Source organism: Myiozetetes cayanensis, unplaced genomic scaffold, assembly GCF_022539395.1.
Source record: "Myiozetetes cayanensis isolate MyiCay16 unplaced genomic scaffold, myiCay2020 scf33, whole genome shotgun sequence".
Taxonomy (NCBI): Eukaryota; Metazoa; Chordata; class Aves; order Passeriformes; family Tyrannidae; genus Myiozetetes; species Myiozetetes cayanensis.
In genome coordinates this window covers 1,926,386-1,953,107 of record NW_026087555.1, presented here as the reverse complement: position 1 = coordinate 1,953,107, position 26,722 = coordinate 1,926,386, and the positions used below count along the sequence as shown (strand labels likewise).

Genomic DNA, 26,722 nt, shown 5'->3' with positions numbered 1-26,722 from the left:
TGAATACTCTTGGCTATGATCACTGGTTTCTGCCTTGTGCCAAGTGACAACCTTCCCTCCCAAGACACCCATTCCCATCCAACCTTCTGCAGGAGTTCCTCATCCAAGTCCCTCTTGCTTTTATTTGGGTTGATACCCAACACTAACTCCGTTCCACTATTTATGTGCCTGTCATCCCTATCCCACAACACAAAGACATCTTGACTGCCCTGTTGCAGTCCTGTAGACATTTACCACGTTTAAAATTTCCTCTTCGTAGTTACATTGGAGACACAGGTTCTCAACAAGCTATTCAGAGTTCTTCAAAGGCTTCGACAAGCCAACTCTGCCACAGCACCTCTCATTCCATATCTCGAGTGCTCACGCTTCCACTCTATGCTAAAGAGCGTGCCATGTTTTTAACGCTTCGTTTTTGCTCTACTATTGCTAGAACTAAACTTTGTGAGTGTTATACTTCCCTCTGTGGTCTTTCTGGTTACGCCATAACGCACCACATTCCCACCTGAATTCTCCCCAAGTAACAAAAATTTTGAGATCCTTTATCTCCTCACCTGTATGACTTCCATATCCCCAGTTTTTATCAACTCAGATTTCTCTCCAATGGCCTTACTCCATATACATTCAGTGCTGCTGGCCTGTCCCTCATCTTCTAGAAATTATCTGCCCCGCTTCCCAGAACAGCAATGTTACCTGTGAAATACAAGCTGGCTATTTATCTCCTGCAGTCATCTCAGTCATATTTTTCACCATCTAGTTCATGATTAGTCATTAAAAAAGAAAAAAGGAATATAACCATGTTAATCTCCTGCTTTGATAAATCACCCTGCATGTTGCTGAAAACACCCTGTATGTGGTATCAACCACTTTTCTGGGGAAAATGCAATTCTCTAACGTTACCTTTATATATGATCTGGAAAAACTGATGGCAGAGAACTGCAATGGCTGCTTTTTGAGACAGGTATGCTTGCTGCATCTCACACTTATTTTAGCAAAACACAGATACTAAAAATGGAAAGCTGTCCACTTGGAAACTGGCGGGGAAGAAAAAGCAGGAAATAAGATGCAAAACAAAATACAAGTTTCTAAACTAATTGTGAAGACATATGAGAAGACAAGGGGAAAGAACAACAGGTTCATGTGCTAAGGCATAATCTGTGATTGAATAAATTTTCCTCATGACATCACTGGAGTAAACCACATCTCTAGAGCCAATTTGTCAATTTAAAACCTGTGAACTGCCAAAGTAGCAGACAATCAAAAGAGCAACACAATGTCAGAAGAATAAGCGCACAGCCTTAGTGTCACTGCTTCCTCAAAACATACTCTCACACAGAGCACAGAGATACAGAGTAGCTAATACAATGAGGATCAGTGATGTCAAAATCTAAGGAGTATTTTTGTATATTGAAACAACATTTTCACTTTTAAAAAAAATTATTTTATTTTTAGATTTTCACACACATTATTTAGCTGAACTCCAGTTACCTGACATTAAGCATGGTCTGGAAGAGACCTGGGACACTTGCACGATCCATCCTCTTCTTCAGATCAGAGCTAACTGTATCCTTATCACTCCACTCAAATATTTGTCTTTTGTGCTCTTTAAGACACCCAATGACAGACTCCAAATCTTTCCTAGACCATTTATTTGAGTGCTTCCCTGGCCTTACAGAAATGGGTACTTTCCCATCTCCTCACTTGCATCTTCCTTGCTGCTCATGACTTTCTGTCCTGCTTTTCACAGACATGGAAAGCAGATCATCTCCCTTTTTTGTTTACCAATGCTTGTTGATAAAGCAAAACTTGTTGTCCTCCTCTTCAACCCTCCCTCCAGCCATTTTTTGACTAAACAATACCAAGTCATTCGATCTGTCCCCACCAGTTAAGTTTTAAAGGCTACTGTTCACTCTCATTGCTCTCCTCCAGGCTCCCCTGAATTGGTCCATTCGTTGGAGGCAACGAATGAGAGTTTTAACAAAAAACACAATTCAGCACAGTGAGCCACCATATTTTGTCCAAGTCTATGTCAAGCATGGTAAGTTAAGTCTTCATGCCTTATTACTCAGGTGGAAACTCTCTGAAGCAATGGCTCAGCAGAAGCTAAAAGGACAAATTCCTCCAGCTCCTACAGCTTCTCACAGCGATAGGGAAGTGAGTAATGAAAATGAACCACCAGAGACCACAGGGAAAGGTTTCAGAAGGTTTCTGGTGATAACCAGCAGCTCTGGAAAGAGGAAGGGAAGACATAGGCAGGCTTTTACAACAAGGACTACACTTTAACTGTGTGGAAGACTAAAAATGATATGGACTTAAAGCACTGTGGAAGGAAGCATGATAATTTGGCAATTCAGGAAAAAACAGAGTATCACCAAGAGCTGTGTGTAACAAATTTTGGAAATGTTGAAGCACTCTGGTCTACTCCGGTACGATGAGGCAAAGCAATGAACAGCACTGTTACGGGTTTGCTTGCTTTTATGGATCTGTATGAGCAACAAAATTAAAAAAAAATTCATTTCAGATCCTCAGGAAAACAGACTATTAAATTTAAATATCCTGTGAGATGTGGTGCACCAGGGCAGAGAGGAAAAAGAGGGATCAGCCCTGGTTCTGGGGAGTCTAGAGGCCACAAATCCCATCTACCCTGGGTGCCTCCTGCAGGTGAAAGCTGGAGCCCTGACAACTGACAGAAAAGCTTAAAAGCCGATGGGCACTGCACAGGGGGTCCAGGTAAGCCTGTCAGGCAATGTCTGGCAGAAGGCACCCAAACAAGAGCCACTGTTGTGCTTCAGTCCTATTGCCCAACAACAGCACGACGGTAGGAGATGGTTTTGCACCTCTTCTGGGAGGACCTGAACCTTCCTCTCAGAAAACTGCAATCACCCGTTTCCATCTTGTGTTTTGAACCAAAGCAAGACACCACGGTACAGAATCTGAAGTGCTGGGGAAAGTGTGACCTCTGAAACTGTACAGGGAGTGCTGTGCAGTACCAAAATCAGACAACACCCCACAGAGCCTCCATGCACTGTATTGCCATGTGACATGAGGCAGGCTGGGACACACACTCCCAGCAGGAGCCCAGGAAACCTGCAGCTCCTTTGCAAGGCTGGCGATCAAGGGTGTTATGCCGTGAATGGTACGATGGAGAGTCCAGCAGATAAAACAGGGAAGTCAGGAGTTTAGCAGACCCGTGCCAAAAAGCCTGAAAGGTTGTTCCTGGAGCAAAGACAAATGTTGCTGGTAGCTGGGCAGTTGCAGAAGGCAGAGCTGGAACCAGGAAAACTTGCAAAAACAAAGCATGAACCTGATTAGGAGCTTGATCAAGGATTGCTGGATGTGAGCTGTGTGCTTTCAGATGAGTGCAGCATGCCTTCTGGAGCTGTCTTCACAGATGAAATAAAATCATCAGCAAAATGCTAAGTATAAGGACACACTTTCAATATTGCTTTTAACTAATGCCTGAAAGATTACTCTTCAAAAATCTGCATTTTTAATCATCATTCACAAATAGTTTCTTAATAGTTGTAGTAAGTGGGCTGTTCTCAATTATCTAATATTCACAGAATCATAGAATCATTTAGTTTAAAAAAGACCTTTAAGATCATTGAGTCCAACCATTAACCCAACACTGCCAAGTCCACCACTAAACCATGTCTCTAAGCACCAGATCTACATGTTTTCTGAACCCCTCCAAGGACAGTGACTCCACCCCTTCCCTGTTACAATGCTTGATAGCCCTTTCAATGAAGAAATTTTTCCTAATATCCAATCTAAACATCCTATTCATGAGGATGGTTCAAGCTGAAAAATTAGAGGTTCCCACTGAGAGCATGGCAAGAGCAGGATAACATGGAAGATGGACAAAAAAATAGGAAAAGTTCATTGCTGAGCACATTGATTGCTACAAGATCTTAAACAGCAGGACTCACTTCTTTAAAAACCTATATTCATGGGGTGGAGGGTGGTGATGCATACCAGTGATAATCTAAGCACTGGTAGCTACAAGTACCACAACTAAGTTGTCCAGCTAAAATGCAAGAAAAATTTACAACATTTGCTTCAGAAAACCCACAAATTACTTTAAGATACTGCTGATAGAAATTTCTTGGAAGAACTGACACAAACTCAGCTGAATGTTCAAGTTAAAAAGAATATTGATTAGATTCCCTCAGAAGAAAATGCTACATAATAAATGCAAATAAAAATGCATTAAAGTTAATGGCATTTCAAAATACTTAGCAGTTAAAGTCTAAATGAAAATATAAAAGTTAAACATACATACACCAAGTTGCTTGTGTCTTACACAGAGTGGTTTATTTTCCTTTAAAATGTATGAAACCTTGCTTAGCAGAAATGTTTACAGAAAACCAAGAGGATGCATTTTTGCTGTATTTAAGGTTTTCTTAGTTTTCAGTTTTTTAATACTCAGATTTTCCCTCTTCCTTTTCTCCCTCTTGCTTTGTTTTTCTCAGAAAGATAGGAACAATGATAATAAAAACCACATAAGGTCCAGTAACTGAAAATAATACTGCAGTCTTAAATCCCTACTAGTATGAGTTATTAAACAGAAAACAGAAAGCTGGCAAAAAGGTGAAGTATTGTATCTTATTACTGATTCTCTCAATTAACCTGTTTTTCAGATTACTGAAATATTTTAATGTATAAAAGAGTATCTGCAAGTGAAGACTACAAATCACACGCAGCATCTTGTGCATGAAGTGTCTTACATATGTAAATGTATGCAGACCCAAGACTCAGATTTCACAGGCAATCTCTGCAGACAGAATGATGAACTATCTAATTTGCAAGGTGAAATCTATTTTATGTCCCTTCGAGATCCAAAGGGTCTTTCAGCAAGCTGCTTTTCACTGTTGTGGGAGACCAGTGATGGAGAGTCTCAACAGTGTTTCATATGGGAGTTGAAGCAGGAAAGGACTGCAGTCCTGCATGGTACTGACCTTTCCCCACTTTTTGTCCCCTCTGCACATATGGGACTTCACATGGCAGAAGAGGGATCTCCTCTGATCACGCAGCAGAAGAGGGAGGGATGCCTGGTTACGTCACATCAGAGGGCAAGGACCAACCTGCCAACCAAAGGGGGGTGGTGGTCCCCTCAAGTGACCCTATATGAATCATTTCCATTCTCCAGGCTTCAGCACAGAGCGTAGCACACAGCAGGAATGACACCAGGAGGCTCTGTGCTACCCTGGTTGCAACGCGATACATCCCAAGGACTGCTGCCTTATGAGATGCTGCTGGTGGTGGCTTAAGATACCATGCTGAGCATCAGTGTGGGACTGGGGGTCTCATCATGACACCTCCCCTCCCCCCCAAATGTTACCATGGGGACAGACACAACTAAGGAACAGTAGCATGAGGTGGGAGTCTAATGAAAACGTCTCGTGCGAAAGCGAGAGTCTCGCCAGATCCGATCACAGCGTATGCTGGAAGAAACTTCCCAATTCGTGAAGTCATTCTGGTCCATAATTAACTGAAAATTAATTACAGAATCTTGAAAAGAGCAGAAACCAAAAATGGGCCAGCATACCTTCATAGTGCAGTTGCTCACTCTGAATCTCTTCCAATAATTAAGCCTAGCATATGTCACTGAAGTTAAAAAAAAAAGGTAACAAAACAACAAACAAAATACGATTCCCAAAAAAGTTTTAGCCCTACTTGCTGAAGGGGTATGTCTGTCTGCAGTGAACACACATACTTTCTAGAAATGGGGAGGATGATTTAACATGATACTTGGCAACTTCAGCTTTGCAGAAATTACAGGTTGCAGATGCTTCTTATAAAATCAAAACAAAAATTGAGAAAATAAGATAATTAGGTAAATTATTTGCTGACTTGATGAATAATTTTCTAAAGATTATTAGACGATATAAGAGCTTGGAAAACACTCCACTTTTTCAACAAACAAAAGGAGGAGGTAAACAATAAAACTGCCAAATTATTTTGGCTGAGCATTCATGAAAAGGTGTATTTTGTATCACTGAATTACACATATTTTTTTACAAGATGCTTAATCATGGCATGCTGCCACCTATCAAAATAATCCTTTTTTTTTAATTTAGAAAAAAAATTTTAGCATGCTGGGAAGTAGAAGATATGCCATCAAAACAAACCTGTAAGACTTTGACAGAGTACGAAAGCACTCTATTTTACTATTTTAAAAATATTGAGAAAGAGCATTATCAAAAGAGAAAAGGAAAAAAAAAAACATAAGAAAAAGATCAGCAGATTAATCAGAGATAGTGCAAAAATCTGCTGCTGGAAACATGGAAACACTATTACCGATTTCCAGTTTTCCATTACGGAGATTAGTATCTTCAGTAACAGTAGGAAGACAATCTCAAACCATCAAATTACAAAATTTGCTTCATAACCCCCTGTGTTTCAGTAACTGGAAGGAGCTGGGGGGGTGGTAGCCTGAGGTCTTAGACTCCCATTTGTACATGGGGAGGATGGCAAAGGAGAGTCAAGTTCCTTTCCAGCCTAAGGAAGACAAGGCCTTGTTCCTTAAGGTAACATTTCTTCTTGATCAACTGGAAGTTGTTTTTTTTCCCCCCTCTTTTAAACAAGTGGATAAAGCACCATAGTTACATACAAATGGAAAATAAATGTCCATGGTTTCAGCAGCTTGCACACATTTCAGCCTTGATGTATGCTGATGACCCTTTTGCATATCATCTTACTCTATTTCTCAAGAATCAAAGCACATCGGGCACCTCTGATACAGTTTGGGGTTTGTTTACATTTGCTTCCCGTTGGAGGGTAAGAGTTTAACTCAGATCTGCTGCATGAAGAGCACAGCACCCTGCAGTGTAACACAGCTACTGTTATAATACTGTGGTGCAAAGAGGACTTAAAATTAAATTGCATTTATAAATTCAGTTTTCTCCAGTTCCTTACTGATCTCGCAGCCTAATAAAATACTTGCCCATTTTGCCTGTAAGTCCAAGTTAGAAACAGGTAAAAGCCCATTTTCACTGAAGTAATGTATATTTTTGGCAAAACTAGGCTGACCACATGAAATTACAATCCACAATGTAACTTCATAATAATACGACCATACTCATTCTATTCAAGCTAAATATGAAAAAATGTTATTTAATATCAAATCTTGTAATTTTATATGAGCATTACTGTTTCCAAGTATCCATTAATAACTCTTCTTGTCATTTCCACCTCCTTTTCACCTCCGCTGACCACCACCACATCAAAAATCCCTGGGAACAGTACACAGAAGGTCCCAAAACTAAGCCTGAGATGCTGTGGATATCCAGTGCAGAGCTCACCACCAGAGACAGATGGTCTAAGCACTAAAAGTCCTTAAACTACCAACATTTCCTGACTGAGCTGGACCAGCTCAAAGGCTGGAACGTCCATCACCATGATTTGGCAGCCCTTGGGGTTCTCACTCTCTGAACAGTAATACTGCCTCTGGGCTGCAGGGGCTTTACCTCTCCACGGTAGCCTCCCCCTCTGCCTCCAACCTGCCCTTTCCCTCCTTCACCACGCAGAAGGCACTGCACTGACACCCAGAACTGTTCCCCCGCTATCTCATTCAAGGCAGTGATTGGAAAGATCTTCTTATGCCATTTTAGTTCTTTTATGTGGCTTAAAGGGGTCAAATCAGGAGTGATAATTTCACCTTCAGCTTCTCTACGTGATGAAAATCACTGAAACAGCTAAACTGCAAAGCTCAACCACGTGCCAGCTGTACACTGTAGAGGCAGACTTGGCCTTCCAGGTCATAGAATCATTAAGGTTGGGAAAAGACCTCTAAGATCATCAAGTCCAACCATTAATTCAGCACTGTCAAGCCTATCACTAAACCATTTCATGAATTGCCACATCTACACATTGTTTTAACACTTCCAGGGATGGTGATTCCACTACTTTCCTGGGAAGCTCATTCCAGTATCTGACCATCCTTTCAGTGAAGACATTTTTCCTGATACCCTATATATACATCACCTGGCACAACCTGAGGTCATTTCCTCTCATCCTGTCATTTGTTACTTGGGACAAGAGTCTGACACCCACTTTGCTACAACCTCCTTTCAGGTATTTGTAGAGAGTGATGAGGTCTCCTCCAAACCTCCTCTTCTCGAGGTTAAACACCCCAACTCCCTTAGCCACTCCTCATCAGACTTGTGCTCCAGACTTTTCATCAGCCCCCTTGCCCTTCTCTGGACACATTCCAGAACCTCAACGTTCTTCTTGTAGTGAGGGGTCCAAAAACTGCATTAAAGGCACATCACTATTTACAATTTCCAGCAGTCTACCAAGCTCCAACACAAGGGAAGGTTTTTCAATGCGTTCCTCATTTACGGCATTTCAGTCAATATAAGATAAAAGGGGAAAAAAGCGCAACCCCCTGTAGCAAAGTTCCGCTCCTGCCTTGCCTTTTTTGCAGAGGATGCTGTGTGAACACATCTTTCAAAACACCCCAGGACATCACAGTGATGAACTCGCAACATTGCAGACGAAGTGTCACATGCTGCTGTTTTGGAAGGTTATCAAGTCCAGCAGCAGTCCTGTGTTTTGCTGAAGTTCTAAGCACATACAGAGCTTGCAGGTCCACAGGGCACATCCAGAGATGAGGCCCCTGCACAAGTTGCTGGTGGGAGGCAGCAACATTTCCAGCACTTCAGAGAGCTGACCTTCCTGCTCCACACATATTTTCAGCACCATTTTTTGGGATGAAGGAGCTACTACCATGGAGCTTCTGCTTCCTCAAACAAAGGTACGTTCTGTTTCCCTTCCTAGATACAGTAGTCCAGATCAAAACCAAGGGAAAGCCGCCACCTCCCCAGTAGGCACAATGTGGCCCTGTTTTCCCTTGGGAAAAAGAAACAAGGGGCCTAGAGGGCCACGCAGTATCTCAAAATTGGGAAAGGGGTTGAAAGAGATCTTAATAGGGCTACTTTCCCCAAAAAAGTAAGGTGTGGCTTATTTGAGTATTTCTACCAGGATTCAAAACAGAAAAAGAAGTCTAGGAGGAAGGAAAAGGTACTAGGCAGCAGGCAGGAACCAGGATTTTGCATATAACCTATAGAAGACAAGCAGCTAAATCTGTCTGTAGAACTAAACTCAGTTGCCAGGAGAATAGATCCAGGAGGACAAAAAGCAAATTGTCAGATAGGAAATGATACAGGAAGAAATTAACGTGTTCACGTTGTAGTTTTCTGTGCAGTGAAAACACTCTAAGGGAAGGGTCACTGTGCATTAGAGAAAGGACCTGCAGTGATATCCAAAGCCCTGTTCACAGTCAACATAATAAACATAAGAGTGGTGGGAAAAAGAGATGTGTAATACCATTTGCTCAGATGATGGCTTGAAACATGATGCCCACTGAAGCACAGTCAGAAAAGTGTAGACATTGCAATAGAAGAATTAAAATAACAGAGAACACTATTACAGATTTTGTTAACATACTGTTTTCAAAATACTTTTAAAAATTAATAAGAAAAATTGTTGCCATTTTTTTCCTGGTACATGAACAATGCACTAACATCATCAAAATTATTGCATATCCTAACAGTCACAGAAAAAATCAATAAAAATTCTGAATAAGCAACAAAAAAAGTTGAGAGGTTTCACCATGCGCTAATTTACTTTCATGATGGTGTAAAACATTTTTCAGAATTCAAGAGAATGCTCATCACAAAAAAAAAAAAAAGCATGCAATACTTGAAATCTTCACACTTTTAGCTTATGATATTCCCCTAAAATTACTGTCATCATAGAACACCCACTTTTCTTTTTTTTCCTGAGCCATAAAATACATATCTCCAAAACCCGATTTAGAATGACAATTGAGTTTATTAGCTATTAAGTACTTCTTCAGGATAATTCCACCTTAAACTTTTGAGATTATGCAGCTGCCAGAACTATAAAAAGGCTGCACATTTCCAATGTTTTCACCTAATCAAATTAAGAGACCAAACTATTAATATTCTGCTTACCTCCTAAATTCATTCCAGCTTGCAGACATTTCTGTAATCGACAGGCTGGGCAGTTCTTCCTTCGAATCTTATCAATTATGCAGTCATTCCTTCCCGCACACAGGTAATTGTGCTGTCCTGAATGAATCAAAAATAAAAAGCATTATTAGAGGATATATTTACATAATTCCAATTTGTTCTTCTCTGCTGTTTTGCAGTCCTTTAAAGATTCTTATTAATGAACACATTTCAAATTCCATTCTTTAGCCTTTCCAAATGATCTTGGTGAGTTTACTAGGACTAAAGACCCACAGGTCTTTACAAGGAGTATCTCTTCTTTTTAATTCAGGAAAATGTTTTGGTGTATCACTCTCAAGAGAGATTTCATTACCTTTTTTTTCTACACAGTACTGGAGCTTTTCCTTTAGTGAAAAACAAACGACTGGTTTGAGCTTTTTCAAATCTTTTTACATGTGCTGTATCACAGGGCACTCTGACAACTCTAAGTTTTGGTACATTCTCATGCTCAAGAAGTTCAGGATATAAAGCAGAAATGCATAGCAGTAGTTAACTTCCTCAGTATATTACATTCTCTTCAACCAGTTCACCAAGTACTTGATTGCTGATTTAATCAGTTACTTTCTATACAGCAGAAGGTTTCTGAACGGTTTACCAAAACAGGATTAAATCACAACTGTATTATTTCATTTCTGTAAAGCCCCACAGAAGCACTCCTGAAGAGACAGCAGGTATTTAATTCACAACATTTAGCAGAAGGGAAATACAAGGCAAGCAGGGAAATAGGCTGGCATTTGAGAACTTGGATACTCAAAAGGCATTTCACTCCATGGGAGGAACACAGGCGGAGCAAACGGTTGCAGTGTCTCAGGCAAGGGCACTCCCACGAGGACTTTTCAAAGCTTGGTGCTTGAATTTGATGTGGAAGAATAAAAGAAGCCAGGAGGGGTTGGTGCAGTGTGACAGCAGCAGATTATTTTAGGGGCCTTGATCCAGAGGAGGCACACTGAGATCTGGGGTGGCCAGAACAAATGTGCAGAAAGCCCAGAGCTGTGAAAATAATGCTAAAGTTGATGCCAATGACCGAAAGGAGCAGCAGCTGCAGGAGGGGAGGAGAAGTCCAGGCACAGCTCAGGAGCAGAGCTGCACTGAAATCGGCAGGGGCCGACGTGTGCGGGGAGAGAGAGCAAAGATGCAGCTTGATCCAGGGACAGAGCTGCTGTAGGACAAGAGGTATAAAATACATCTACCAAGACATTTTCCATAATACACATATGCTTCCCCAGGGAAAGACAAAGAGATATTCATGGGACACAGGAGACCTGGCTTCTCTTTTGGGTTCTTTCAGGAATTTGCCTTAAAACTTCAAATAAGTTGCTTTATATCTCTGCACCTGACTTCCCTTCACCCTTACCCAATGTTATCTATCAGACAGTGAACTGAAGCTTGAATTGGTTTCTTGAACCTCTTCACCGAGCATCTCCCACAAAGAAAAGTGATCTTATTTAAGTAAACCAAGTGTTACTGTAGTATCACAAAGGTATCATCATTTAGATGATGCTTTAGATGTTTAAAGAACAAGCAGATGGGGAAATAAGGGTTTTATTAAGGGACTTTACCTAGCACTGTGACACAGATGAAAAAGAATAAAACTGAGACAAAACAATTCATGAATAAGTTACATCAGGCTTAAAATCAACAATGCAGTATAGTGACAGCACCAGTATCTATCAGTTGGTTTTTAAGCAGGCCTGTTAAACAAGAAGAAAATAAAGTTCTCAGCTAATCACAAAATGAAAACCTGTTCATCACACAGTGTTTATTTTATGATGTGATCTATACAAAATCAGATACACACGAAAAGAGTCAACTTAATTCCTATTTGCATTTTTGCTCAGTACTGTCTTGAGCACATCTCCCAAAGAACTATCATGCAGACAGCATGAAAACAACATTAAAGGAGAAAACAAAAGGATTTAAAATTATTATATACAGCATAAAGGTGGTTTATATGACCCTACAAATACTGGCATACTATCTTTTTTGGGGGGGAGTGGGGAGAGGAAGAAGGGAAAAAACAGTTATTCTCTGCCAGGAATGCAGGTACAATTGCTCAGTGCTCATACAATGTCCTTTGTACATCACAGAGTACTGCAATACCATTTTTAGGCTTCCACAGGCGGGCGCAGGCTATTAATATGACAAGTCAGATCTAACACTGCAAAATGAACCCCATTGCAGAATAACCCTGAAGGCAGTTTGCTCTGCAAAACTGTACACCTGTTAAGTCAACATTTTTCACTATTGCTTTAAAAAGCTAATGGGTTTAATAAAAAGAAGTTAACATTTATGTACTGCAGGATAATGATTTGGGTTGCATTCTTAAATATTGTGGAAATGCTTATTGGATTCATATACTGCCATAATGTAACTTTGTAAGAAATATTCCCACAACAGCAAAATATTCCATAAGTCTCCCTTCAAATGGTTTAGGTAGCCTGCAATTATTGCTTTCTGGCCTATCAACTCTAGATCAGATAATTTCAGAAAACATAACTTAGCAAAGGTTCATAAATTTTTGAATCATGCACCTCAGAGTACTACTGTATGGTTCAAAATCTTGAAAGAGTACATATCAGATTCTTATCCTTTGGTTTCCAAAAAGCAAACATCATCTACTAATTTTTTTTTTAATTTCTTAAAAAAACCAAACAAACAACAAACACAAAACAACTCAGTCATCTTAAAGCTTACATGAATGGAAGTAACTTGAAAACCCTTAAAAAAACCAGATCAGATCAACACTCCAGCAAACCCTCTATGTAAAGTACAGGTATAAAAGAATCATGGACAATTTTTCAGTTAAAAAGTTTGTCATCTATAATTAAAAAAAAAAGGGCTTCAGATTTCCATGAAATCAAATACAGTAAGTTTAAAATAAAAACAATTTTGTAAAGTAAGTTAAAGGAAAGACACTCATAATGAATCAGTACATCCCATTTGTGTGGAATGCACTTCTCCAAGGCCCCTCAACTTCAGAATCAAACCAAAAATCCACATATCTGAAGTTGATGCAGCACTCTTAAAGACGTCTAGGGCTCTTCAAGATCTCAATGAGGTGCTGGAGACCATCCTGAAAAGAGAGTGATGTTTCTGTAGTGCTAGATCTCCAACTCTTTCAAGAGTTGCATCGATCTGCTTATGTGGTTTGTGTTTAGCTTAATCCAGTTGTTCTTTTTATCCCGTTCAATCACCCACAAGTGGGTTGGAAAGTGACAGAGTAGGTATCGATTCTCATCTCCCATGTGTTGAATGCATTAAGATGAAAGTAATTTTTATATATGTCATCATTAAGTACACTTACATGAGCTAATTCCTGCTCCATCTAAAATACTGAGTTACAAAAGATGCGAGGAAAATTTTCTGTTCAATATAAATAATTAATAGGTACTACACAGTTAGACACTAAGAAGAAAGTGAGATCTGTCCTATTAGCAGTAGAGCTACAGGAAAATTGAAGTTTACATCTTCGAGGTTATTGTGCCACTACATACCACAGAATGACACATTCAAATGTATGCACAAAAGCACTCTAATGTTTCTAACTCTCTCACCTCCGAAGACTCTCTAATTCCCTGCTTTTTAAAGGTTTACAAAAGAAAACAAAAAGGAAGTAGTCATGACATTCAGCCTTCCCTCTTACTGCATTTTCTTGAATTAGCAAAATTCAGCAGTAAAGGAGGGGAAAAAAGCAGTTGTTCTTATTTGGTCTATGAATTAGGCTACAGCAGAGGTTGTGCCTTTCCCCATTTTAAAACTCCACCACAGTGATTGAGCCACCAGTCCCAAAACCTGACTTGCTAAGGTAAACTTATGTACATGTGCAGAGCACTGCTGCACTCTTCAAAGGTTGCCATATTTCCATACAGGTAAGGCTGCAAAAGGAGCAGGATACAAATGTTTCTTGTCAGTATTATTTCTGTTACTGTCTATGGTAAAATTAGAAAATTGCAGAAATTTCTGAAACATTCCACACGTTTTATCTTCCTCTTAAAAATTCTCCCCCCCCCCCCCCCCCCCCCGTCATGTTTTTTAAGTCTAAGTCAGGAACTGCAAGTCATTAACTAGTACTCTACATTTCTGCTCTCCTGTTAAAATAGTAACTACTATGATCAAATGTTAAATTTTGTAAGGAAAATAAAGTATAGTGCTGGAAGAGGATCCAAAGACTGTTTAATTCAAGCCCACTCATAGAAGCATGATAATATGAGCTTCCCAGTGCAGGTAGAGTTTTTCTTTTCTTTATATTTGTATTAAAATCTGAGGAAAGGTATTCTGCAACTTTCCTACAAGCCTTACACGATGAGGTTAGTGATTAGCCATACTTGAAATGGTGTGGTTTTAACTTTAAATTTCACCCAAATGGGAATATTTTTTGCAACTGGAAGAGATGTTCACATTTTGCCTAAGACATACAGATCACCACCTTCTCAGAACAATCTCCTGCCTATCAAAAGATTTATGTTCCCCATCTCTTTGCTGGACTAAACAAATCCAGTTCTCTCAATCTTTCCTCATAGGTCATGTTTTCTAAATCTGTCGTCATCCCTCTTATTCTCCTCCAGCTTCTTCCATAAAACACAGAGCATTTTTCTTGCTGAGTTTCACCATCACTAAGGCCAATAAAATGGTTATTTCCTGCATCTTGCACACAACAGCCTTGCTAATGCAATCCTGGACCAGAGTTGGCCCTTGGCAATGGCATTAGGCTGTTGACTCATGTTCACTTGTGTGCCACTAACGACCAGCACCTCTCCTGCGGCACTGCTGCCTTCCACATGTTCTTTCCTTATTTTACCTGGGCAGGCAACTCTCTTTTTCGCCATCTGCTAGAGCTACACACTTACTGCAAAATCCACTGAAAAAGGGAAGGAAAAAGTCCAAATTCCGCTCCACATACAAGGTCTGAAACAGGAGTGTGTATTTGGGTCCCAAGACAAAGACGTGATTGAGGAAGCCTCGCAAAAGGGCAGGAAAGTGAGAAAACAGGAGCGGTAGCTGAGGACCAAATTAAGCAGAAGTAGTTTGAAAAAAACCCTCAGCTTTTAAAATAGTGTCTCACCGAAGCACATCAAAACGCATGTAAAATTCTCCTTCCTCCACAATGAGAATGAATCCTTTGACTCAGAAAATTGCAGGCAATGTTGTCTTCTCCTTGCAGGGTGCCAGCAAGCCAAGCCTTCTTCCAGGGTTTGAGGAGAGAGGAGATGGAAGCCACCTCCAGGTCCTGCTTTGCAGATCTGCACGTAAGAGCTAGAATCCCTTTTAAAAGCAGCTTCTAAGCTTGAGTAAGTGCTTAGTTTCTCCATATTTCCCAACTGGGAAGATTTTCTCCACAATAATAATCATAATGTATAAAAGCCTTATGGAATAAATAACACTTAACACTGTCCCTTCCCTTTACCCACCAGCCTGTCAGACTGCACGAGTCCAGCCTGTGCATCCCTTCCAATCTGAGCTACAGACCTTCCCTGCTAAAGGAAAGACAAAGCAAACATGCTGCAGAAAATCACCAAGATTTTCTGAGGGAAGTCTCTCACCTCAAGAATATCTGGTCAGCAAACAGAACTTAACACCAGGTTTTTCTGCTTTCTGATATGGCCTAGATGAAGGGCTTTTCCTCCTACAGCAAGAAATCACATAATCTGCACATCCTAACCTCTCGTTTGTGCTCACTGAGCTATGTGATGTGTTCCTTTCAACCAGCTCTGAAACCCTCGCAGATTTTGTGGAGCGGATGTTGCCTCTGTATCCATATCAGTTCTTTCAATTAACAAAAATAAACTATTTCTGCCCTTTAATGGCCAGTATACAAATAAAATTACTGCTAAGGCTTGCCACAATTATTTTCCATGCACAGAAAAGGATTTCCTATTTGACAGGAGTTGTATCACACTATCAAGAAACAAACTGCATATACCTGAGGTTTTAATTTCCCCATCTGCAGCAGGCAGGTACTCTCAGATAGAGCAGCACGATAAGCACGATGATGAATCTCTTTTCAAATTTCAGTTTTCACAAAGCCTCTATTTCTTGCAATTAAAAAAAAAAAAAAAAGAAAATGCCTGGTAGTCAGTGGAAATCAGAGCTGCATTTTCATTTCAAAGGCCCATTTGTTACACAGTTAAGGGAGTGTTTTCTGGTTTTTGTTTTCTTTTTTTTTTTTTTTAAAGCAGTTGACAACTGCCCAGCAACAGCAGCCTATGTTTGCAGTCACTATTTTAGGCTACATCACATGTCAATTACATAACCTTGTTTTACTGCTCTTGAACTGGTTCGAACAACCTGGGAAACAGATTAGGGCAGTCCCTCCCAGCTGCCATCCATCCACGTGCAGCGGCGGGACCCGTCCCCCACCACCGCTCCAAAGGCTGCACCCACGGCAAGTCCCTCTCTCCATAACTAGTTACTTATTGCTAGACCCACCTGAGACGTTGGATAATTAACTTCCTTAGCTCTGTTTAAACCAGTCCAGTCTGACCACGGCAAACTAATAAACTTGATTCCTCATGCCGAGATTGATGTGTAAATTCAGAACAGGCTTATAAACGCCACAGCCATGGTACAGAACTTAGATGTGAATACTGCCCCTTCATTTTACACAGCAAATGCTCAGGGTTTGTATTTAAGATATTGAATCCCAGGGTTTCCCAAAATTGAGTCTGACTTTCAGGGTCTGTATCCCTTATAACTCCGCAGCCTCTATCATTCCCAGACAACATGTCTTTTGGCTGCAGACAAAGGCTGATCTGACAATCACTCAAGATGACAATACTAGTCTAATATTAACATTATTACACTATGCTTATAGCATAGGTATAATCTAAATCTTTCCCTGAAACAAGAATTTAGAGCTTTACCTCCTTTGCAATAAATTAGAGGCTTAATTAAAATTTGCTTTGACTTTGGCAAAATATTCATCACATCTGGGATATTTCCTGCTTGCTTCTCATTCTAAATTACCTTCTGCTACTTCTAGATCCCAAGATATCTTTCAGTTTCTTTACCCTTTTATATTACTGGATTACTTTTTAGCTACCATTTTAATGATCTTTTTATAAGTCTCCTTACTTTCTACTCCCTCCTCCTTTTTCTTTCCTTCAATAAAATTTATTTTCCAAACATTTTCTTTATCTACTTTCATCCTCAAGACTTTTACCCCTCCCCTGTTCTGTAACTCTTTCTTCAGTCTTCACATTTACCTTCTAAATGTATTATTTCCTCTTTTCAACCAGTAACTGGTGATTTCATATGGTACATTTACACTGTAGTCAAAGGTATGGCTACATCTGATTTAATATACCCAAGCAAAGTATAACTAAAATTACTGATGACAGGGATAAAAACAGAGTGTCAACAGCACCATTTCCTGCAGGGTCTGGAAACCCCAGTTTGGGCCTATTTAAAAGCACAGGCACATCCGCTGGCACTCACAGATGAACTACCAGAGCTTCCTCCAACAGTGACCACAGATACAAAGCTGATTCCCCTTTTTTCTGGAAGTGGAGCAAAGAGGGTTGCGTTCCCTGATGCTTAACATGCATAACACTTTTCAAATTACCATATTCTTATGCACCTCCTATGCACACCAAAGAGCACAAACTCCAATGTTCTGCTGGTTTTGAAAGGGAGACTGTCTCCTGCTCCTTCATGTTCTCCTGAAACTTGCTTTCTCACTGGGCTGAGACCAGGTTAACAAAAACAATTGGAACAGTCTGGTGATCCTGGCAAAGGAGATGAGAAGTTATAAAAATGGTTCTCACTCACTATTTTAAGCAGACTGAAAGGGCACCGATGAGAGGGATCAAGGAGGGAGAGGAAATTTGGCAAGGGAGCATGGGATGTAGCCCAAAAGAGGCTACTATTTTCTGCAGGAGAAACCATCCAGCAGGGATGAAACCTGCTAATGACAGAGAGACAAGTGAGCATGGAGGTATTTGTAAACGCATCACATTTGAGGTCCATGTGCACATTTTCTTATGCCATTCTTAAAATACATTGCAGAATTTTGAAAACCCCTCCAAGCCTGTGCCTGGTGTTCCAGCTATCCCATTATCCAGACAGATTGAGCCACCACCACATGATATGCCCCGAACTGGTCCTGAAACCATCCCCAGGGCTCCCACTGTCATCTCCACAAAAGGCAGAACTCGTGCCAACCAGCCACATCAACAATCGGTCACAGAGGACAGCCAGGGCCTCCTGGAATCCAGAAGAGCTAAGTAAGCTTTCAGTTCAGCTTGTTGGAAGTCAGAACACAGCCACATGATGGACTATGAGATAATTCCCTTTTCATGTGGTCAGAGAAATGCTGAATGATTCTAGACAGCGCAGAAAAGGAATAGGAAAAGTATCTGATCTTTGCAAAGTATTTCTGATTCAGTGAGATCACACAGCACTGGAAATCTGTTTAGGAGGAAAACCAAGACAAAATATCTACAAATACCAAAATAATCCTGTTATTGAGAGAAATCATTTTGTTTCTGTTTTGAAACTAGTTTTCAGTTCAATTGCTTTTGATTTTAGATTATAATGGATACAGTGATACCGAGAGTGAGAATTAGAGCTTTAGAGGATATTGTTTTGACAAAAATCACACATCAAATGCTTTACAGCATTTTCTCTCACAGCAAGTTTCCAAATTTCCAGTTTAGTTTAAATTTTAACTGAATATTTTTGAAGTCTTTAGATGCTGTTATCTGCAGAGTAGTGCATGTGACAGATTTACAAGAGATCATGTTGCATGCATGATGCCTACTTTTTCTTTCCCATGCTAAAAAATCTGATAAGGCATTCCTGACATGCTACAAATTTCAATGCACTTTAGTGGAAAATTTCAACGTACAGGAGATGGTCTAAAAAGTCTGGGAAGACTTTTTAAATAAGCATCATGCAAAAATCTTAAAATTGCAACTGAAATGCCCTTCCATTTTTGCTGATAAAAAGTGGCCAACCAATCTGCTACATTCATATATGCGATGTAGTAACCTGCTCTACAAATAGCGCAGTGTTACAACTGGATTTCAGGAAGTACACAGTGTAAAATCAGATTTGTGTGAAATACCAAGTTCATTCAAGGAAATGCTTGAGAGGGTGTGGGGGGCGTATCCTGGAATATGGAGTGCTAATTGGTAATGTAAGTATTTCTGAATGACTCTCTGGCTCCCCAAGCCATGATCCTTCAGTGAACACTATACTGAAAATATTCACCTCTATAAAATTGTTTGTATTTGTAAGCCTATCTGAGGCTGGAGCCTCTTACACTCTATTCATTCCTTCAGACTGCTTAGTTTGCCCCACCATCCTGCTCATCCATTCAGTTATCAAAATGTCTTTGCAGCAATAATACAGAACAGGCAAACTAAGAGAGATCCTCTCACAGGACAGACACAAAAATAAGAAGTACAACATTATCCTGTGTTTTTCCAACTCCATTTTATAATTTGCAATTTAAGGCTGACTCCTTCAGTAAGATGCATGCTATTTATATAAGATACTACTAGAAAAATAGACAGTTTGTTTCACAAAGTAAAACTTTCCACAACTCTTGATCTCCGTGAAAAAACGTTCTGTTAATTTTTTTTTTAAACTAGCTACCCTTTGGTTTTTGCAAACATTCTGAAGTTCAGCTCTTCTATGTTCTTGCATTTAGCATGCTCAGCAGATCATAAATTTTATTCTGTGTGAATGACACATTATCTTCAAAGCATATTTTTCTCTTGCATTTTTCATGTACAGTTTACTACAGCTCAGTCTGGAAATATGCTAAATATATAATAATGAATATTATTATGTATAATAGCAACAATTTAAAATATTGCCAGCACATACGTTGACAAATATTTTCTTCTAGAACCCTGGTAATAATTTTCTTTTAAAGCCTGCAAGCAATACCATCACAACAAAGCCTTTTAGAAGAATCTCTTGAGATCCCAAACACAGAAATGTTGACCAAAGTAATATCAGATGCTCACCAAAGTAAACTTCAAAGTTCTCTACATTTGTTTGCTGACTTTTTGAGAAGGGGTCTGTTTTACCCTTTGCAATACGTACTTGTCTGCCTATTTATTTTCTTCTTTTTCTCTCTCCATTTATTTGTTTTTATCAGGAATCTCAGCTCTCTGCTATCCAGATGAATCTGAAGAAATACTCAGAAGAAAGAGGATTAGGGGATAGTAGAAAGAAGATCTGACAAGTATAACGAAATTTCACAGTACGTTTACTGTTAAAATACTATAACAACCTAAAACAAAAGGTGTAAATTAAGTAGCAGAAAGGGTATTACACCAATTATGATTGCTATTTCCATCTTTAATTGGATGAGCAGGTTTTCCCAAGCACCACTCCCCAAAGCAGGTGCAGAATTTCAGGGCTGGGGAGCCACAGGCCTTTGTCCACAAAACCCCTGAACGGGACCTGGAAACATCTCCTTCACCCTTTCCCTAATCATCCGACCTCTGTCTGAGCAAGGACTGAGAGGCTGAGCAAAGTATCACAGAGCAGCAAAACCACTGATGAATCAAAGGTTTCTCTAATGATCCCAAATTTTATTGGAGGCAATCTCGCAAGTGATGCCCCCATGACCCCCTTCAGCCAGGGCTGCAGGATCTGACACCTCGGCTGTGGCACCAGCACCAGAGTGACCTCAAAGCAAGAGCAAACTTGTCTTTCAGTGGCAGCTGCCACACTGGGTGCCAGACCCATGCCTGCCTTACTGCACCTTTTCAACAGGAATTGCAGTTTGCTTTGCCACAGAAATGTATCAAGCAGTGACCTTTCATAGTGGAATCATCCTTGGTCCTGAACAATTGAAGGCACAGATTACTTGATCTGCATCTGACATTTTTGACACATATAAAATTGCCACTGGAAGTTAAAAACAAATAGACTAGTCATCTTTTAAAGCACACAAAACTTTTCAGACCCATAATTCATATGCCAGAGTGACACCTTGAAGGGATCAGACTTTCCTTTCATTATAAGCGAATGGATATTCGGGTAAAATTGAATATGTCAAATTTCAGCCCAAATGATGTCAGCCACTGAAAACAAAAGTGAAAAAAAGAGGCACGGGACCACAGATAAAAAAGTCATCTTGGGGCATAAATACATCACCACCAAGACATAAATCCAATTTTTTTATTCTGCTTTCAAAGATCATTCTGCTGAATTGCTGCAATTGTTTTTTTAAAATTTGTTGTGCTCGGTGAAAACTAAACAATTAATAAATAATTTATACCCAGAATTCACCCCGGATTAGGGTATGTATCCTTATCCCTTGCTCCTCCATGGTATGTATCCTTATCCCTTGCATTCAGTATATTTAAGAAAAACAAAATAGAAAACTCTTCAGTCTATTCACAATTAACTTCACAAGGGGCAGGTTTGAACACAGATTTCTTAGAGTTCTAGTTCAATTTTCGTAATTAAAATCTTGGTACTACCGAGCAGATTGGATTCATTTTAGTTTCCTTCAAGTAGATATTTAATACAAACCCACCTGAACTGAAATGTCATTGCTTACAAGAAGTGTATCAATAGCACAAAAATACTCTGGATTAACTTCATAAAATACAACAATTTTCTCATTAAAGGGATAGAAGCCAGCCAGTGCAAGAGCCCAGTTTCTTCAGCAACAGCTGTCGGATCTAAGGCTTGCAAGAGAGGTCAGTGAAGGAAATGGATAATGAGGGTGGTGGTCACTTGGTGTAAAGCCACAGTATGAGCTTAACCATAGTTCCTCATGGTTGCCAATGTATTTTTGTATTCTATAAATGATGGGTTTCACTGCTAGCATCAAAAGAAATTGTTTTATCTTGGGAAAATTATAGTGACTAAAGGCAAAATCCACTGTCTGAAACATGTTTTGTAAGAAAAAAAAGCTAAAATTTGCACTAAGAAAAATGAAATTTTAAAAAGGTCACTAACATCAAAAAAACAATCTGCCTTCTACTTATGCCAGATTTCCTTGTGATGTATTGCACCCCAATTTATAATTATGGGAGGATAATCCAGTTCTATGTTTTTTCTTATACATTCCAAATTTGCTAGGCTCTGTTTTGCCATCTTCAGAAGTAACTTTGAAACTGCCAGGCAACAGCATTAAAAACCTCCCTGAAAAGGTACACTCATGTCTGAAAACTCACAAAGAAAAGATCAAAATGAAAATTAAAAGCAGATGCACTTCATGTACTAAAAGGTTTTTCCACTTTGATAAGTGAATTATAATGAAGTGTGGCACCATGTTTCATACAATTTATTAATCCAGTCCCACTTATTTACACTCTGAAACAGCATAATGATTTCAATGTTGGAGCACAGCCAAAACTCACATGCAGAAATAATTAAGAAGTTATGTGGAAAGATTGGTCTTTGCTGGTTTTCAGAGGGTTTCCAAAGAGACAGACGGACTTTTAGTTAACCAGAAGACCAAAGTTAAAGTAGTTGTAAGATGAGATAAAGTGCGGAAGATGATCATAGCAGAGCTTCTCTGGCCTCTGAAAGAGGCTCAGCACCGTCCCTATGGGCTTTCTAGGGCTGCCTGAAGGTCAGTACTTTCTCCTGCACTAGTGTTTTTGGTAAGGCAAAGGTGAAACTAGTCCAAGAGTACAAACCATTTATACCTGTACAACCAAGCAGAAGACACTGCAGGATAGAAGTGACAGTGCTTTACCTCTGTTTTCCCCAAGTTTAGCTGTCTACACCAAGTAAAAGGGGAAACCAGGTCATCAGTGTACAAAATCCACTACTTTTTTCAGAAAAATATAGTGTTGGTTGGCACTTTGCTCCTGGACACAGCATACTCCTGCTACCTCTAGGATCATCCTTACCCCTTGCAGTTCCAAGGTAATGGTCCCTGAAGATGCTGACCAACCCAGCAGGTCAGGAATACTTACTTTAAAGCGTGAAGTACACAAATATGGAAACACCATTGGGAGATGCACCCATGCAGAAAATGTATTTTATTTATTCACTGATGCACAATGCCCAGTTCATTCTAACCACTACATTTCTCATCCACTAACCTCTCTTTACTCCTATTTCTCACCTGAAAAAGCTGTTTATACAGTGAGTAGAAAATCTAGAAACCAGTTCATTGTTATCATCTGGCAAGATTTACGGGATGAAAAGACCCCACACCAATTCTGTCATTAGGAATTTCTACAGCAAATTCCTACTGAGAATAAGTGACAGTCAAATTCAAACAGTTTATCACACTGTGAAGATATCCTGTGAAGTATCAGAGGGACTGTTGCTTATTTTGATCTTTTCACTGGAAGCAGGGAGAAAGGAGGAGGAGTTGCCAGCATAAGTATGGAGAGAAAAGTAATACAAAAGGGTGTAGTGAAACTGGAAGCAAAGATAGGAAGCAAGTAAGAAAACTGCAGTTGGAAAAAACACTACTAGAAGTACCAAGAGAGAAATCCAAAATAAAGAGTTAACAACAAGGCACAGTAACAAAGCAAAAGTTGGAAAGTATCACCATCAAAAGACACCTAGGAATAAGAGGATAATCTGGATGTAAGAAGCAACGCAGCAGAGGAGAATTAAGTGCCAATAATACCCCTGGCTCTTTCTGTGGAAGCACTACACAGTGGAGCAGCCTGGCATGTCAGTGCTCTCTTTATGCATTTCTTTTGCAGCCACACCTGGAATATTGTATGCAGTTCAGGCACTTCATTACTGGAAGATATAAACAAACTGGAGGAAGTCCAGAGAAGTGGAACGGAAATGATTAGAAGCCAGAGGGACTGATTTACCAAGAAAATTTAAAGTAGCCCTTTGCCCGCCTGTAACTTCTCTGATAATTAGAGACGGGAAATGATAACAGCCTAGTTCAAGTCTTCAGTCACGTGCTTTAAGCCCTTTTGCCTTGGGCACCTAAGCATGTGCCTGGTTTTAAGAATGCAGAGTACACAAAGCTTTTGACCTGATGATGAGAATAAGATTAAGGAAGGAAAAAAAATTTAGGCTACATACCAGTGAAATCCTCACAGGAATTAATTATGACTAAGTGAGCTACCATAAAAGATGGAGATTGCATTGCTTGAAATTTCACATTTTACTGTTGATAATGAAAAGTTATTCACATCTAAAGTTTATTTTTCGTGAAACAACAGGACTGTTCAACATAAACAATGTTACCCATGTACATAAGACTTTGCCACAAACATATAGCACTAAGTTAATCGGTCCAGGTAAAGAGACATGATTAAGCAAACATTTTTACCCCAGACTGTGTAAACCAGATGGAACGGTTCTGAAAAATAACAAATTATATCCCAGTAGGAAAGTAACTGGATTCACCTAGCTCCTCACACACTGACATTGTTGGGAAGTGATTTTTAGGAAGGTAGCATTTTATATAACTGTTGAGCTGTCAGCAGGGCTCTACTGAAAGACACTTTAAAAGTCATGCAGTGATTGCCAGAGCCTGATCCAGAGAACAGGCGATTACTGTTCACACAGGTTTTGTATGTCATCTGGAAAAAAACCCTCAAAACAACCAACCACAAAAAAACCCAAAACAAAACAAATAAAAAAAAAAAGCAAAGCCCAGCTGCAGACAGCCTGCAAACAAGCCTGTTGGGATGCAGCCTGCTATATAATCCCAAACAGCATTCCAGACCAACAGTCAGTCATGTTTGGGTCCATAGGATTCCTGAGCCTCTCAACCAATAGAGGAGGCCTACTAGAAACATTATCTTAAAGGTAACCTTTTGCCCCCAGTCCTCATTCCAAGCCCCTTAGCTTGGTCTTAAAAACCACTTCTTGATGCTCCAAATAAGCAAAGTTCATAGTTCCACTCTGGAAAAACACCCAGGACAGATCATAAATGGGGAAAAAAAAAATCGACTATGGAAGACAGAAGAGAAGTTTGCAGTGTTTTCTGGAAAGTCAGCATTTGTTAGTAAAATTATGTCAGATATGCATACCTGAATAGCATGCTAGCCTGGGCTTTTGTTTATGCAAGCAATGCAAGCTTTATGCTACAACTTCTGCAACATTTTTATAATTCAACATTTTCCTGCAACCTACATTTAGATTTATGAGAACTGGCACAAAGTCAACAGGTCTCAGCTTCAGTGCATCAGTGCCTTGATTTTATATTATGATTTTTTTTGTATGGACTTCATGCAATACAATTTTAGAGGTCTGGCAGAAGGTAAAATGACTGTGTGGTTGATCATTGCTTTCACTACTTACAAAGGGGTACCTATAAGCCTGAGAGTCCTACTCCAGGGACTTTTTTTCCCCAGTCTTTGTATAGTATATGTCAAAATGAGTCTGCAAATTGGGTGAAATCTGTCAAAAAACAAATTATCATCAGTGAATATGGTAGGTGTACATACAGTGAAGGTTGCCTGACACTTTTCATTTTGAGACCTCATTTTCTATTGCTTATAACTTTACCACACATTAGCAGTTAGGGCTGAAATTTTCCATGCTGTATGTCTGCCTCAGGCTGAATTTTATTTTGCGAGTATAAGAATGTATCAGCTAGAAGCCCCAAGCTTGGTGCAAAGTAGGTTTGTGAATAAGGGTAGGAACATGTTGGTTTTCTCCCGTGTTACATATTTCACAGACATATTTGAGAAGCTCAAGAGCCTTCACACTTTGAGACAGACCCTTTGAAGCATCACTGCTCTGATACCACAGATGTGCCTTTTGCCATCTCATACATTATCACTTAAAATTATAACGGATCACAGTATAAAATACTGAAAAGTTGCAGTTTGTACGTGATATGATTTGCAAAGGTTTTGGTGGAGGTTGGCTGCCAACCTCCAAAGTTCCCTTCTGCAAAGAGCATGGACCTGGGCAGAGGGTCTGAGCTGAGCTAGTGCTCCAGCCACCTCTTCCATGTGCCAGGTAATGCTTTGGCACAGGAACTCCATGCAGAAAATCCCCATCACACTCTCAAGACGCAGCAAGGGAAAATCTTGGATGAAAGAGCAACAAGGCACAGGTTGCAAAAGCAAAGGGAAGTGAAGAGTAAGGCAAAAAATAAGTGCCTACTAAATGCATTGACCCTGACCTGTCACACCCACAACTTGACTTTTCTGACTGTTTAGGATTTTTAGAAGAGACTGGTTTCCACAGAGGCTGACTACCCCCAGGTTAGGGTACTGGTCTCCATGCAAGGCAACTGTAGACAGGTGCCCGTGCTCCCCGCTCTGCTGCACACAACTCCAGCTCTGCCCACAAGCTTTCATGGTCCCTGGGACTCCATTTGCTGAGCCTGTCAGGGGGGGACACCAAAACAGCCTGATGCCATGCTCTGCTGCTCTCTGTAAGCACAGGGAAAAAAGCTAATGGCATCCATAGAAACTTATGGATGCAAGATAGACCCTAAGAATCACTGTCTGGTTTTGAACAGAAGTCGCCCCCAGGGTACTTCTACATGGCCTCACAGTGGTCTATCATGTGCTGCTGTAGCAGACGAGTGCTACACCAAGAGATGGATGTTCTCCACACATCCCATCTCACCTCTCCCACTTTGACCCACGTGCTCTTGAGAAGAGCAGAAGACATTACAGCAGTTCCACAGCACTTGATATGCTGTGCTGGTACAGGGGACTGCAAAATTTCTCTCATAATCTGAAGTTCAGCTTCAGAAGTTAAAAAAAATAACCTCAGAAAATGTGACAACCACTGACTTTTAATTTATTTTCTCTACTTTTCTA

At 40.0% G+C, this 26,722-nt stretch overlaps 1 protein-coding gene across 2 annotated transcripts in view; it reads right to left on the bottom strand.

The window, feature by feature from the left end:
* The window catches only part of NR3C2 (nuclear receptor subfamily 3 group C member 2), a 207,001-nt gene that overhangs the window by 45,561 nt on the left and 134,718 nt on the right, over positions 1–26,722 (bottom strand). For both annotated transcript variants that reach the window (XM_050327362.1, XM_050327361.1), the window contains one exon: positions 9,978–10,094. In XM_050327362.1, the coding sequence (XP_050183319.1) occupies positions 9,978–10,094 (117 nt within the window). The remainder of the gene's footprint in view (positions 1–9,977; positions 10,095–26,722) is intronic.